This window comes from Bos javanicus, chromosome 14, assembly GCF_032452875.1.
Source record: "Bos javanicus breed banteng chromosome 14, ARS-OSU_banteng_1.0, whole genome shotgun sequence".
NCBI lineage: Eukaryota > Metazoa > Chordata > Mammalia > Artiodactyla > Bovidae > Bos > Bos javanicus.
The window spans coordinates 51,464,384-51,481,250 of NC_083881.1; the positions used below are offsets into that span (position 1 = coordinate 51,464,384).

A 16,867-nucleotide genomic window follows, 5' to 3' on the forward strand; every position below is an offset into this window, starting at 1 on the left:
ACTCATTTTAAGTATAAATTCAGAATACTGTGAATTTTACAATAATCTAATTTTAGAACTTTTTCATCACTCCAAGAAGAGAACTCATATCCAGCAGCCATCAACTCATCTCAACCATCATTAATAGCAGTCCTAGACAACTACCAATCTAATTTCAGGCTCTTGAGTTTTGCCTATCCTGGATATTTTCTATAAACAGAATCATTCAATATATCGTCTTTTGTGACTGGTATCTTTCATTGAGCATAATTTTTCAAGTTTCATGTGTGTCATAGCATTTATCAATACTCCATTTTCATTGCCAAATAACATTCAATTGTATGGAAGTACCACATTCTGTTTGTCCATTCATCAGTTGATAAACAACTGAATTTTGGGAGCCTTTTGCAGAAATTATACTATTTTAAGTTTGTGAATAATTGTGATCAATATTTAAGATTTCTAATTTTTCTTTATTTTGAGGCATTGTAGATTTACCTTCAGTTGTAAGAATTAATACAGAAACATTTGCATACTATTCATTCAGTTTCCTGCAATTGTAACAGCTTGCATAACTGGAATCCAGTGTAACAACAGGAAATAATCATTGAGATATTCCATTGAACTTATTCAGATTTCACAAATTTTACATGCATTCATTATAAGTGTCTGTGCATGTATTTAGTTGCATGCAGTTTACCACAAGTATAGATTCTTGTGACCATCACCACAGTCAAGATACAAAAAAACTCCATCAAAAAAATCCCTCGAACTACACTTTTATAGCCATAGTCATGTGCTGTCACACCCCCCATACAATATCACCAAACCTGGCAACTACTACCATATTTTTCATCTTTTTAATATTGTCATTTCAATAATGTTCTATAGGTGAAAATGTACAACATATAACCTTTATGAGATTTCTTTTTTTTTCTCACTTAAATTTTTGCTTTCACACATAATTACTTTGAGAGTCATAGAAGTTGTTTTGTACATCAATAATTTGTTCTTTGTATTGCTGAGTAGTTTGAACATTCTTTGTCATTGCCTTTCTTTGGGATTGGAATTAAAACTTACCTTTTCCAAGGCTGTGGCCACTGCTGAGTTTTCAAAACATGATGATATATTGAGTGCAACACTTTCACAGCATCATCCTTTAGGATTTGAAATAGCTCAACTGGAATTTCATCACCTTCATTAGCTAAAGAGATGGGAATACCAGACCACCTGACCTGCCTCCTGAGAAATCTGTATGTAGGTCAAGAAGCAACAGTTAGAACTGTACATAGAACAGTTAGAAGTGTACATAGACTGATTCCAAATTGGGAAAGGAATACATCAAGGCAGTATATTGTCACCCTGCTTATTTAACTTACATGCAGAGTACATCATGCAAAATGCTGGGCTGGATGAAGCACAAGCTGGAATCAAGATTATAAAGAGAAATATCAATAACTTCAGATATGCATATGACACCACCCTTATGGCAGAAAGCGAAGAAGAACTAAAGAGCCTCTTGATGAAAGGGAAAGAGGAGAGTGAAAAAATTGGCTTAAATCTCAAATTCAGAAATCTAAGATCATGCCATCCGGTTCCATCACTTTATGGCAAATAGATGGGGAAACAATGGAAACAGTGAGATACTTTATTTTCCTGGGCTCCAGAATCACTGCAGATGGTGACTTCAGCTATGAAATTAGAAGACACTTCTTGGAAGACAAACTGTGACCAGCCTAGACAGCATATTAAAAAGCAGAGACATTACTTTGCCAACAAAGGTCTATCTAGTCAAAGCTATGGTTTTACCACTAGTCATGTACAAATGTGTGAGTGTGTGTGTATGTATGTGTGTGTGTGTTTGTGTGTGTGTTAGTCACTCAGTTGTGTCTGACTCTTTGTGACCCCATGGATTATAGCCCTCCAGGATCCTCATTCCATGGGATTCTCCAGGCAAGAGTATTGGAGTGGGTTGCCATTTCCTTCTCCATACAACTGCCTCTGTGTGTATGTGTGTGCGTGTGTGTGTGTGTGTGTGTGTGTGTTAGTCGCTGTCATGTCCGACTCTTTGTGACCCCATGGACTGTAGCCTGCCAGCCTCCTCTGTCTATGGAATTCTCCAGGCAAGAGTATTGGAGTGGTTTGCCATTTCCTACCAATGTGAGAGTTGGACTATAAAGAAAAGTTTCTTGGACTGCATGGAGATCCAACCAGTCCATCCTAAAGGAAATCAGTCCTGAATATTAATTGAAAGGACTGATGCGGAAGCTGAAACTCCAATACCTTGGCCACCTGATGCGAAGAACTGACTCATTGGAAAAGACCCTGATGCTGGGAAAGATTGAAGGCAGGAGGAGAAGGGGACAACAGAAGATGAGATGGTTGGATGTCATCACCGACTCAGTAGACATGCATTTGAGTAAGCTCTGGAAGTTGGTGATGGACAGAGAATCCTGGCATGCTGCAGTCCAATGGGTTGCAGAGTTGGACATGACTGAGTGACTGAACTGAACTGAACTAATTGTTGAATAGTATTCCATGATATGAATGTGCTACAATTTATTGAATCTTTCATCTGTTGTGAAGAATTTGAGTTTTCTCAAGCAGTTTTTGAAGATTATAGGTTTTTGTGTGACTAAAACTTCTTGTATCGCTGGCATAATGCTCAAGAGTACAATTACAGGTTGTATGGTAAGTACAATTTTAGTTTTCTAAGAGGCTATATTACTCTTTTCCAGAGTGGCTATACATTATACATTCCCGACAGCAGTATATGAGTGGTCCAGTTTCTCCATATCCTCATATTTGGTGGAGTCACTCTATTTAAAGTGTGATGTAACAGGTATAACATGGTATCTTACTGTGCATTTAATTTGCATATTCTCATGGTTAATAATGAGGAATATACATTTGTATACTTATTTTCAAATTTATACCCTTTCAGTATAATGTCTATTTATATCTTTTGCTCATTTGCTATTTTTTTAAATTTTTTTGCCTTTTTTACTGGTTGAGGTTAAGAAGTCTTTATGTTTTCTACATACAAATACTTTGTCAGATATGTGGTTCGGTTCAGTGCAGTTACTCAGTTGTGTCCAGCTCTTTGGGACCCCATGAACCGCAGCATGCCAGGCCTCCCTGTCCATCACCACTCCTGGAGTTCACCCAAACTCATTCCCATTGACTCAGTGATGCCATCCAACCATCTCATCCTCTGTCATCCCCTTCTCCTCCTGCCCTCAGTCTTTCCCAGACCAGGGTCTTTTCAAGGAGTCAGTCAGTCAGATCAGGTGGCCAAAGTATTGGACTTTCAGCTTCAGTATCAGACCTTCCAAAGAATACCCAGGACTGATCTCCTTTAGGATGGACAGGTTGGATCTCCTTGCAGTCCAAGGGACTCTCAAGAGTCTTCTCCAACACCGCAGTTCAAAAGCATCAATTCTTCGGTGCTCAGCTTCACAGTCCAACTCTCACATCCATACATGACTACTGGAAAAATCATAGCCTTGACTAGACAGACCTTTTTTGACAAAGTAATGTCTCTGCTTTTTAGTTCGCTGTCTATGTTGGTCATAACTTTCCTTCCAAGGAGTAAGTGTCTTTTACTTTCATGGCTGCAGTCACCATCTGCAGTGATTTTGGAGCCCAGAAAAATAGAGTCAGCCACTGTTTCCACTGTTTCTCCATCTATTTGCCATGAAGTGATGGGACTGGATGCCATGACCTTAGTTTTCTGAATGTTGAGCTTTAAGCCAACTTTTTCACTCTCCTCTTTCACTTTCATCAAAAGGCTCTTTAGTTCTTCACTTTCTGCCATAAGGGTGGTATGGTATGAAAATATTTTCCATATTATACCTTATCTTTTTATCTTTTTATTCAATATCTTCTGCATCACTAAAGTATTTAATTTTGATGAGACCCACTTTATCAATTATTTTCTTCTGAATCATGGTTTTGAATTAAATCTAAAACTTCATTTAACCTACATCCCTCAAATTTACTTTTATATGTTTTCAAAGTGTTTTATAATACTTTTATGTTTCACATGTAAGTCTGTCATGAAGCTTGGGCTAATGTTTTTTCATAATTATGAAAATTATGTAAAAATGTAAATATGTAAAAATTCACACAAATATGTAAAATTATGAAATTTTACATTAAGTAATTTTTTGCCTATCATTTCCATTTGCTTCAGCATCACTTGTTGAAAAGGCTATGGCTTATTCGCACTTCATTCTTCTTTTTCAATTGTTTTAAATTTTCTGGATCTTTACCTTTCCATATACATTTATAATTGCCTTGTCAATATCCTTGAAAACAATTTGCTGAGAATTCAACAGGAATTGTATTAAATACACATTTAATAGTTTTGAGGATCATTTTGTGAAGAATTGTCTTCTTTATTATGCTAAGTCTCCAATTAAGGAATGTGGTATGTTGGTCTATTTATTTATGTCTTTTATTTCTTTCATTGCATTGTGTAATTTTTTTGAGATAGATCCTGTAAGCAATGTACTGAAACTATACCTCAGAATTTACTTTTATTTCAAACAATTTTAAATTGCATTGTGATTTTAAACTATTTTAATTTCCACATATTCATTGTTACTGTTTAGAAATATGAATGATTTATGTTCATCTTGTATCCAGTGACTTGGCTGAATGTGTTTATTTATTCTAGAACTCTTTTTATCTACTGGTTGAGATTTTCTACATAAATAATCTTGTCACCTTCACATAGGACAGTTACTTTCTTTCCAATATGTTTCTTTTATTTATTTTCTAAGCTTTATTGCATTCTCTAGAACATGAATGAGAGTGATGTGTCATGTGCCTAATCTTAATGAAAGTCATCCAGTGGTTCAACATTAAATGTGATGTCAATTGTATTATAGGTTTTTGGTATATAACCTTTATCAAGTTGAGGGTATTCCATTTGTTCCTAATTTGCTGAGAGCTTTTATCATGAATATGTGCTGGATTTTGTCAAATGCTTTTTCTGTGTCCATTGATTTGATTATTTAAATTTTCTTCTTTAGCCTGTTGAGATGGTGGATTACACTGATTTTTCAAATGTTGAACTAACCTTATGTAACTCATAATAAATCTCACTGGATCATGATATATAATTCTCTTCTTATTTTCTGGATTTAATATGCTAATATTTTATTGAGAATTTTGCATCTAAGTTCATGAGATAGATTTGTTTGTAGATTTTGTTTTTGATTTTGTATTTTTGTTTTTCTACTGACTTAATGCTTTTGAACTGTGGTGTTGGAGAAGACTCTTGAGAGTCCCTTGGACTGCAAGGAGATCCAACCAGTCCGTTCTAAAGGAGATCAGTCCTGGTGTTCTTTGGAAGGAATAATGTAAAGCTGAAACTGCAGTTCTTTGGCCACCTCATGCAAAGAGTTGACTCATTGGAAAAGACTCTGATGCTGGGAGGGATTGGAGGCAGGAGGAGAAGGGGACAACAGATGATGAGATGGCTGGATGGCATCACCGACTTGATGGACATGAGTTGGTGATGGACAGGGAGGCCTGGTGTGCCGCGATTCATGGGGACGCAAAGAGTCGGACACGGCTGAGTGACTGAAGTGAACTGAATATGGTTTTATTATCAGGGTAATACTAGGCTTGAAAAATGAGTTGAGAAGTGTTCCCTCCTCTTATTTTCTGGGAAAAAAATGAGCAAAATTGTTGCAGTTCTTTATATGTTTAGTAAAATTCTCTCTTAAAGAATCTAGATCTGGATTTTTTTTGTCAGGTTGCTGCAGTCCATGGGGTTGCAAAGAGTCAGACATGACTGAGCAACTGAACTGACTGACTGAAATTACAAATTTAATTTTGAATTGGTGGTAGTACTATTCAGCTATTCTATTTATCTGTGTTAAAATTTGGTAGTTGAATACACACACATATTGTATCTAAAGTATAAACCTGGATTTCTATGAAGCATGTGTTTAGATAAAAATGACACTATTCAGCAGCAAAGGGGGAAAGAGAACACTAAGTGTGACTACTTCTCTTATATGCCTTGAAAATTCTTTAGTGTGTCTGGCTTCTGAGAAATTGGACTATATAACACAATACGTAGCTTCTTAATGCTCTTGTTAAAACCATGTAGGATTGTATGTTCTGTAGGCCAGTGACTTTCAAACATCTAATCAAGAGCAGAGTCAGAAATCTGTGACAAAAAAAGTACAGTCTGGTCAGTGTCACTATCTGTACACCCCATACACAGAGTATTCATGACTTGAATAGAGTGAAATAGTGCTTTTGATGCCATCCATAAATGGATTATTTTTGTTAAGATAGTATATCTACTTATATTGCAGAACATAATAGAAAGCTTATTAGTTTTTCATTTTGACCGTGTTTAAAGATGCTGATTTTTCTTGGGACTGTGGAATACATTCCTGACCAGACATAAATAACATCAGTGGTTTCTGAAAGGGTTCATTAAACTAATTGCACTGCATATTATTTGACTTTAAGGCAAAGTGTGAAAAGAGGAGAGTCTTTGTTGAAATACATTTAAAGAATTCTTTGTTAAAACATATTTTTTAAAAACTATGAGAGGAGGATACAGTTACAAAAGAATAACTCAAAAACCTTTTGACTAGTGTACCTTCCCTCATTCCCAAAAGCATTTTTGGTGGCTAATTTCTGTAGCACACACGTTGAGAAATTTTGTAAAGAGGGATTACTTTATATAATCAGCATCATTTATTATCTATAGTTTGAAATGTGCTTGTGGATTCAACGATAAATCCAGTGTGGCTCATTTTCCAAATTCTTATAATTTGTGGAATGTATATAATAAGATGAAATCAGTATTAAGTGCCAAAAGAAGAGTTTAACAGAGAAATAACCTTCAACTAAGAAAACTGAAGAACTCTGAAGGAAATATAACTTTAGATGGACCTTAAATAAAGAAAAGAATTAAAGCATTTGATAATGGTATGAGATAGAGTTATTGACAATTTACATTAAAAATATGAATGAATGCTTAGATACAGAAAGATAGGGTATGTATCAAGTTTATATTCATTTATTTTCTTGATAAACAATTTCAGTGTATACATACTTTTCATCAGTCATTGTGCTCAACATTAGGGACTTAATGACCTATTTCAATGAAAATATAAAATAATACTGAAGATAGAAAACTTACTATCAAATAACATAATAAGTTATGTGATAACAATATTCACAGGTGCTCTGTGAGGGCAGAGAAGGAGAATGAGAATTTATATTAACCTTGAAACTTTAAGTCTAGCTTCACAAATTAAGAAAATGTTAAAAACATGGTACTTATTTCAGTCTTAAAGAGTAGTATGTGAAAAGACCCTGAGTTAAAATGAAAGAATGAATTTTAGAAATTAATTAGAGCTCAGTATAAAGCAATTAACCTGATAACACAATCTTGGAGAACTAGGAAGCATGAGGAGTGACTCTTATCTCAGTCCCAGAGAAAGAGGGTCAAAAGAAGTAAAAGAAGGAGAGTGGGGAAAAAGTGAGAGAGTGAGAGAGCAAGAAAGAGAAAGCAGTAAAATTAGGACAAAGTGGGAGAATTGTGGTGTTTGCCAGGTGATGATTTGAAAAATCATGGGTTTAGATTTGACTGTGTCTACAGACTCTTGAAAGTCCCTTGGACTGCAAGGAGATCCAACCAGTCCATCCTAAAGGAGATCAGTCCTGGGCATTCATTGGAAGGACTGATGCTGAAGCTGAAACTCCAATATTTGGCCACCTCATGCGAAGAGTTGACTGACTGGAAAAGACCCTGATGCTGGGAGGGATTGGGGGCAGGAGGAGAAGGGAATGACAGAGGATGAGATGGCTGGATGGCATCACCGACTCGATGGACATGAGTTTGAGTGAACTCCGGGAGTTGGTGATGGACAGGGAGGCCTGGCGTGCTGCAATTCATGGGATTGCAAAGAGTTGGACACGACTGAGCGACTAAACTGAACTGAACTGATAGTTACTAAAGACGAGAGAAAACAGATCATACCGCCAAAGATGACATCTGTTGTTGGAAATGCTAATTTTGAGAAAATTGAGAACCAGAGATCCACCAAGGACAGCAATGAGGATCTCAGAAGAGAGTTATAAACCAAAGGAATAAGCTCAGAATAGTTCTAGGCTCTTTTTAAAAAAATGGTAAAGACTTCTGGTTCTTTTAATTTTCTTACACTTAATTGAGTTTTTTTTTAATATAAATTTATTTATTTTAATTGGAGGCTAATTAGTTTATAGTATTGTATTGGTTTTGCCATACATTGAGTTTTAAGACAATCTTGTAAGGGTTATAATCATATTCTTTCAGGTAGTATCTATAAAAATAAAACATTGCATTTATTTAATGCCAATTTATGATTTAGTTATTTCTCTAGAAAATTGTATAAATAAAAGCAATTTTAGCAAAGATTAATTATGGCAGATCACACTGTTTTATTGTCCGTATCCTATATTGAATGTGCAATGAACTTTGATGCTACTATTAATTTACTATGCTCATTCAAATTTATTAATTACTCAAATGGCATGTCTTAAATTCTTTTTGGAAATAAATATCATAGGTTAAAAGTTATGACATTTATTGTTATCATTATTGTTATTGATATAATACTCCTAAAATCCAAGTTAATAATTACACTTTCACAACATAATATCATGAGTATGGCTGTTTCAAGTGTAAAATGCAGAAGATAACAGACAAATTGAAACCTTATTGCTAGAAATTCTTTATCAGGTTGCTCTTTTTTTTTTTTTGATACATCTTTTGGCACCCTCTGAAATTATCTTACTAATTTGTTTATGTTTTCTTATTTGTTTGTAAGACCACAGATCTTGTTGGTGTTGTTTACAATTATGTTTCCAGCCCTTAACATCAGTGTTTGTCACATAGTAAATGCTCAGTAAATAAAAAGTATGCTTTCAGTCTTTGTGCCAGTACCATACTGTCTTGATAACTGTGGCTTTGTAGTAGAGCCTGAAGTCAGGTAGGTTGATTCCTCCAGTTCCATTCTTCTTTCTCAAGATAGCTTTGGCTATTCGAGGTTTTTTGTAAGACAGAAATATAGATCAATGGAACAAACTAGAAAGCCCAGAGATAAATCCACGCACATATGGACACCTTATCTTTGACAAAGGAGGCAAGAATATACAATGGATTAAAGACAATCTCTTTAACAAGTGATGCTGGGAAATCTGGTCAACCACTTGTAAAAGAATGAAACTAGAACACTTTCTAACACCATACACAAAAATAAACTCAAAATGGATTAAAGATCTAAACATAAGACCAGAAACTATAAAACTCCTAAAGGAGAACATAGGCAAAACACTCTCTGACATACATCACAGCAGGATCCTTTTTGACCCACCTCCAAGAATATTGGAAATAAAAGCAAAAATAAACAAATGGGACCTAATTAAACTTAAAAGCTTCTGCACATCAAAGGAAACTATTAGCAAGGTGAAAAGGCAGCCTTCAGAATGGGAGAAAATAATAGCAAATGAAGCAACTGACAAACAACTAATCTCAAAAATGTGCAAGCAACTCCTACAGCTCAACTCCAGAAATATAAATGACCCAATCAAAAAATGGGTCAAAGAACTAAATAGACATTTCTCCAAAGAAGACATACAGATGGCTAACAAACACATGAAAAGATGCTCAACATCACTCATTATCAGAGAAATGCAAATCAAAACCACTATGAAGTATCATTTCACACCAGTCAGAATGGCTGCGATCCAAAAGTCTACAAGCAATAAATGCTGGAGAGGGTGTGGAGAAAAGGCAACCCTCTTACACTGTTGGTGGGAATGCAAACTAGTACAGCCACTATGGATAACAGTGTGGAGATTCCTTAAAAAACTGGAAATAGAACTGCCTTATGATCCAGCAATCCCACTGCCAGGCATACACACTGAGAAAACCAGAAGGGAAAGAGACACGTGTGCCCCAGTGTTCATCGCAGCACTCTTTATAATAGCCAAGACATGGAAGCAACCTAGATGTCCATCAGCAGATGAATGGATAAGAAAGCTGTGGTACATATACACAATGGAGTATTACTCAGCCATTAAAAAGAATACATTTGAATCAGTTCTAATGAGATGGATGAAACTAGAGCCTATTGTACAGAGTGAAGTAAGCTAGAAAGAAAAATACCAATACAGTATACTAACGCATATAAATGGAATTTAGAAAGATGGTAACAATAACCCTGTGTATGAGACAGCAAAAGAGACACTGATGTATAGAACAGTCTTATGGACTCTGTTTCAGAGAGAGAGGGTGGGAAGATTTGGGAGAATGGCATTGAAACATGTATAATATCATGTATGAAATGAGTTGCCAGTCCAGGTTCAATGCACGATACTGGATGCTTGGGGCTAGTGCACTGGGACGACCCAGAGGGATGGTATGGGGAGGGAGGAGAGAGGAGGGTTCAGGATGGGGAACACATGTATACCTGTGGCGGATTCATTTTGATATTTGGCAAAACTAATACAATTTGTAAAGTTTAAAAATAAAATAAAATTAAAAAAAATAAAGAAAAAAAAAATCTCTTTCAGTACCAAGAGGTTATTCTCACTGGCTTTATAATAGAATGAATCCATATGGGCCTACTTTCAAGTGACCATAGTAGCTTCATATAGGGATAACAGTGAGTTATATTTAAGAAGTATCTCTGTTAGTATTTAATAAATTAATTATCATAAGTAGTTAATTTAATGTAATCTTCTAGTTGTCACATAATCTCACACCTCCTGATAACATGTGAAATATATTGCATATATATGGAAATTCATTTACTAGATTGCTCCATAAGTCACAAAGTCATATTGTATAAATCATGTTTAAATAGTGAGCAATACTAAGAGCAATTTGGAAATTCCATGTGACCCCCTTATAACCAATGAAGCTAAATAGTTTTCTTCTCTGGTGGCAGATGGGTCTTTGGTACACTTGCTTTCTATTTCTTGGTTTGTCTACTGTTACGCTTCATGAGAATAAGCACTGATCTGTTAGGAATATCTGTTTGGTTCCACCTCTGTTAAATTGTCATTTTTTTTCTCGACCTCATGCATATTTTGCTTCTAGATAATTCTGCTCTAACATCTTCAGTTATATCTTTCTCAATTCCTGAAGCTGAATTTAGTTTATAAACTGTTGTTCCATATTAACTATTACTTGCTTTTTTACTCCATTCTATTGCTGGAATTATTTTTGATGTTGCTGATAAAGGTGGAAAGTTTATCATTTTTATTGTCTGTATCATCTTCTTTCCTCTCACACTTTTCTTGATGTGCTTGTTGAGTTGCTTCTCATCTGTTGGATTTTCTAAGGGTCATTCTCCATACTGTATACTTTAGTCTTTTACAACCATCCATATATTATAGTCTCTCTATATGTAGAAATGTGTGCAGCCTATCAAAAATAATTTAAACTTTCCCTAATGGATGTTTATGCTCAGTGAATTAGGGAAATGAAGAGCATAAAATTATAAATCAAAATCTGGCATGCTATGTACCGAAAATATAATTGTACCAAATCCAAATTTTTTTTCATTGAATTTTTGTTTAAACCAAGCCACCCAGAAAGCAAACAAAATTAAATATAACCTGGATACTGAACTTTCTGAAAGAAATGAAGTAAATTTTTAAAAGATGAATTTTAAAATTAAGCATGCATTTTACAAATATTTATTTACTCAATTCAGATTCATTAAAAAAAAAAAAAAAAACAGCCAGCTCTACTTATGAACAGTTGCACTAAGAACAGAGGAAATAAGACACTGATTCAGTTCAGTTCAGTTGCTCAGCTGTATCCAATTCTTTGTGACCCCATGATCTGCAGCATGCCAGAATCCCTGCCCTTCATCAACTCCCAAAGCTTGCTCAAACTCATGTCCATCAAGTCAGTGATGCCATCCAACCATCTCATCCTCTGTCATCCCCTTCTCCTGCCTTCAATATCTCCCAGCATCACGATCTTTTCCAGTGAGTCCATTCTTCGCATCAGATGGCCAAAATATTGGAGCTTCAACTTTAGCATCAGTCCTTCCAATGAATATTCAGTACTGATTTCCTTTAGGACTGACTGGTTTGATCCCGTGCAGCCCAAGGGACTCTCAAGAGTCTTCTCCAACACCAGTTCAAAAGCATCAATTCTTTGGGGCTCAGCTTTCTTTATGGTCCCAACTCTCACATCCATACATGACTCCTGGAAAAGCCATAGCTTTGGCTAGATGGGCCTTTGTTGGCAAAGTAACGTCTCTGCTTTTTAATATGCTGTCTGAGTTGATTATAGCTTTTCTTCTAAGGAGCAAGTGTCTTTTAATTTCATGGCTGCAGTTACCATCTGCAGTGATTTTGGAGCCCAGGAAAATAAAGTCTCTCACTGTTTCCATTGTTTTCACATGTGTTTGCTATGAAGTGATGGGACCAGATACCATGATCTTATTTTTTTGAACGTTGAGTTTTAAGCCAGCTTTTTTCACTCTCCTCTTTTATTTTCCTCAAGCAGCTCTTTAGTTCCTCTTTGCTTTCTGCCATAAGGGTGGTGTCATCTGCATATCTGAGGTTGTTACTATTTCTCCTGGCAATCTTGATTCCAGCCTGTGCTTCATCCAGCCCAGCATTTCACATGATGTACTCTACATATGAGTTAAATAAGCCGGGTGACAGTATATAGCCTTGATGTACTCCTTTTCCAATTTGCAACCAGGGTGTCGTTCAATGTCCAGTTCTAATTGGCTTCTTGACCTACATACAGATTTCTCAGGAGGCAGGTAAGGTGGTCTGGTATTCCCATCTCTTTAAGAATTTTCCACATTTGTTATGATCCACACAGTCAAAGGCTTTACCATAGTCAATGAAGCAGATGCTTTTCTGGAATTCTCTTGCTTTTTCTATGTTCCAATGGATGTTGGCAATTTGATTTCTCATCCTCTGCCTTTTCCAAATCCAGCTTGAACATCTGAAAGTTCTCAGTTCACGTACTGTTGAAGTGTGGCTTAGAGAATTTTGAGCATACTTTGCTAGTGTGTGTGATGAGTGCAACTGTGCAGTAGTTTGAACAATCTTCAGCATTGCCCTTCTTTGGGATTGGAATGAAAAATGACCTTTTTCAATCCTATGGCCACTGCTGAGTTTTCCAAATGTGCTGGCATGTTGAGTGCAGCACTTTGACAGCATCATCTTTTGGGATTTGAAATAGCTCATATGGAATTCCATCACCTCCACTAGCTTTGTTCATAGTGATACTTCCTAAGGCCCACTTAACCTCACACTCCAGGATGTCTGGCTCTAGGTAAGTAATCACACCATTTTGATTATCTGGGATCATTAAGATATATTTTGTATAGATCTTTTGTGTATTCTTGCCACCTCTTCTTAATGTATTCTGCTTCTGTTAAGTCTGTACCATTTCGGTATGGTTAGGTCCATACCATTTCTGTATCAATTTAATACACTGATAGGGATAAGTTAAAGAGAATTCATTCTAAAGCTGGTGGAGAAATGAGAAACATATGTGACAGAAGCCACCTTGTTCATCTTGCTTGCTGTATGCTGCTAAGTCACTTCAGTCGTGTCCGACTCTGTGTGACCCCATAGACGGCAGCCCACCAGGCTCCCCCATCCCTGGGATTCTCCAGGCAAGAACACTGGAGTGGGTTGCCATTGCCTTCTCCAATGCATGAAAGTGAAAAGTGAAAGTCAAGTCGCTCAGTCGTGTCCGACTCCTAGCGAGCCCATGAACTGCAGCCTACCAGGCTCCTCCATCCATGGGATTTTCCAGGCAAGAGTACTGGAGTGGGGTGCCATTGCCTTCTCCGTTGTTCATCTTAGAATCCATGAAAATTGGATTTCACAATAATGTTGCCAAGCCCACTGTATACATTCTTGGGCACAGTGATACAATGAATGTGAATTCGTAATTTTTGTGCTGTGGCAGGTCGTCATCCACTAAAAGCGATGGCTAGCTCCCAAGCATCCTAGGAAATGTGAGTTTAGGGGAATAAAAGGGAAGGATGTAGGATAAAATGTTTTTGTTTCACTATCTACACTTCACTACTGATTACATGTGCAAGATGGATATTCTAATCTCCCCCTACCTGTCTCCGAGATGAATGACTGCCAAGCATTGAGAGAAGAGTTGTAATCTCCTGCCCCAACATACGTGCACACACACACACACACACACACACACCCCACGTGGTCTAGTTTGTCTTCCTATGAAGAAAGAAAGAAAAGTATAGGCTTTGAAGATTGGGAAAGATATGCCATATAGTGGTATTAGGAAACCTTTTCTAGAATTCTGCTTCACGATGTAATAGTCTTTTGAGAGCATTTCACCTTGGCTTTATAACACATATCTACTATTTAAATAGATTTATAGGGTGGTATTTTTTGTTGAATTAAATCAGAAAACCTGCTTTGCTGGAAATCTTCAAAAGATTATAGAGCTTTGAAAGTTATTTCATCTGTTAATCATGACCAATATCTGGGGCATAGTTTTAAATATTTGCTTTAAGGAGATTATGCAATAATCTCTGTGACTAGATACCTGGTGACTAAGTATATATACAAAATACAATCTGTTTTCTATCAATTGAAGCAGAACTCTAGTGCCTTATAGTATTGTAATGAAAGCTAATCATACAAATGTACAATGCTATGAAATTACATTAAAATAGTACTTGTTCTAGGAAATAGTGAAATCTTCCATTGAATGTGAAATGTTAAAAATATATAACATGGAAAAAACTATATCAATTGCTTTAAAGTCTGTTTTGTAATTATTACCATATCAATACATACATAGGTTATGCAGTGACCAACAGTATTAGCTAAGCAGCCATTATGTTTATTATTATCTACTTAATAAATTTGGGAGAATCAAAAAAAATTTTTTTTTTGAGAATCAAAAATTACATTTAGTTTCCAGTTGATTTTACTCCTATATGCAACCTGATTGGAACAGCTTATTTTGAAATTATGCTATTCTATGATTGACTTTTCTATGCATAAAACTATTTCACTTGTGCTTAAAAAGGTAGCAGTGAAAAGTTATGAATATTGTATACAGGTAAACTTTTTTGGGTCCCAATTCAGTGGCAATGTTTACTACTGAAAAGCTTTTTAAATTTGTTTGTTGTTGTCTTCCATAATTCAGGTTATCTGGAATGAATATACCACCACCAATTATCAGCAACAAAAACTGGCTCAGACTGCATTTTGTTACAGACAGCAATCATCGATACCGTGGATTTAGTGCTCCGTATCAAGGTATATTTAACTAATACCTCTGCCTCTTTTGACGTGTAAAATGATTTTGGTATACATAACTGCATTTTATGTTAGAGGCAAAATATCTTTATCTTAAAACATGGTAATTTGAGTAAGCAAAAATGACCATTTTATTGCTAAGGCAATATTGTGATCATAACTAAATTGCAGTATAAAAGTTAGTTGGGTTTTATAGCACACTGTCCAGAATAAAGAATATTATAACCTCCAAAAGATAATGTGTAACATGTAATATTTATCTTTAAGAAAGTGCTTCAGCAGTGGGACATGCTACCCAAACATGTACCACAAAACACTGCAGAAAATTCTGAACAGAGTCTTCATCAATTGAAGTCCATTTCCATATACAGTGTTTTTGTGGATGCTATTTTAGTTAACCTTGTTAAGATTGCTGTCTACCATTTTTATTAACAGGTATAATTTTGAATAAGTGAGATATAGTATTTGCTATGTTAACTTAAAAAAACTCTGTTTAGAACTTGATTATTATGAGGATGGAGTATTAATAAAAATGTGCTTTCTGTAATGTTTAGTAATATTATGTGGATTTAGTGCATTTTATCCTCAGACTACTTATTTAAATAATTCACTTCATTCTCAGCAGTGTATTAGCTACTATTCAGTGAACATTGCCACAGTTACATATTTCCATTTATCTATTTTTTTACAATAATTTCCTTTTTAGTAATCTTCAGTATTAAGCACTTTGGGAATTTAATATGATGGCTTTCAGCAGCTTATAGTTAATAACTGAAATAGTGTTAGACTACATATTGTTTTCTGGAATACAGATTTCAACAATTTATATTTTGTATACCAGTAACCTTTCTACAGCTACCCTGTCAATACGTTTCTCATAATAATAGCAAAAGATTAATATGATTGGAATTTGTAATAGTGTATTGGGTGTCACTATAATAAAAATTCCAAAGATTTTAACTCAAGATATTAGACAAAGTCCACTGTAGAAAAATCTATAATTTCTATTGTAAAGTTGTTGATTCAAATGGAAACATGAATGCAGATTTTCTCTTAAATCTGTGCATTGTATTAACATCTCTTATGATAGCATATATTTTTAAAATGAAAATTAAATATCTATAGAAATTTTTTTCCTTTATTTTATTAAAAATAACTGGGCATATTACTTAAATCTTATGATTTTTAGCCAGTGTCATTTTAAAATTTGCAATCACATTTTGCTGCATTTTTACTTAAATTTTAAAAATTTTTGTGTGCTTCAGAAATAAGAGGACTCTTTAAGTGAAAATAAATAGTTTGTGTAGAGCCTCTTTATTTCTGGGTTCACCCCTTTCCTTATGGAGTTTTCCACTCACATGATTTTATGGCTCTGATTTCCCTCTACAATGAGTTAAAGCAGATGGCATGGCAGATATTCAAATGATTATCATCTTTGACTCATGTGGTGATCCTTTCTGCTTGATTCATGGAATCCTTCAGTAAGATGTACTCTTTATCTGAATAGAAATAAAGTAGCACTTATTTTATATTGAAATGTACAACTTGCAGAGAGAAAAAAAAAAACATAGAT

General features: G+C 35.3%; 1 protein-coding gene across 1 annotated transcript in view; it reads left to right on the plus strand.

Moving 5' to 3' along the window:
• The window catches only part of CSMD3 (CUB and Sushi multiple domains 3), a 1,469,335-nt gene that overhangs the window by 506,124 nt on the left and 946,344 nt on the right, over nt 1-16,867 (plus strand). The window contains exon 6 of the mRNA XM_061439111.1: nt 15,182-15,294. Within this exon, the coding sequence (XP_061295095.1) occupies nt 15,182-15,294 (113 nt within the window). The remainder of the gene's footprint in view (nt 1-15,181; nt 15,295-16,867) is intronic.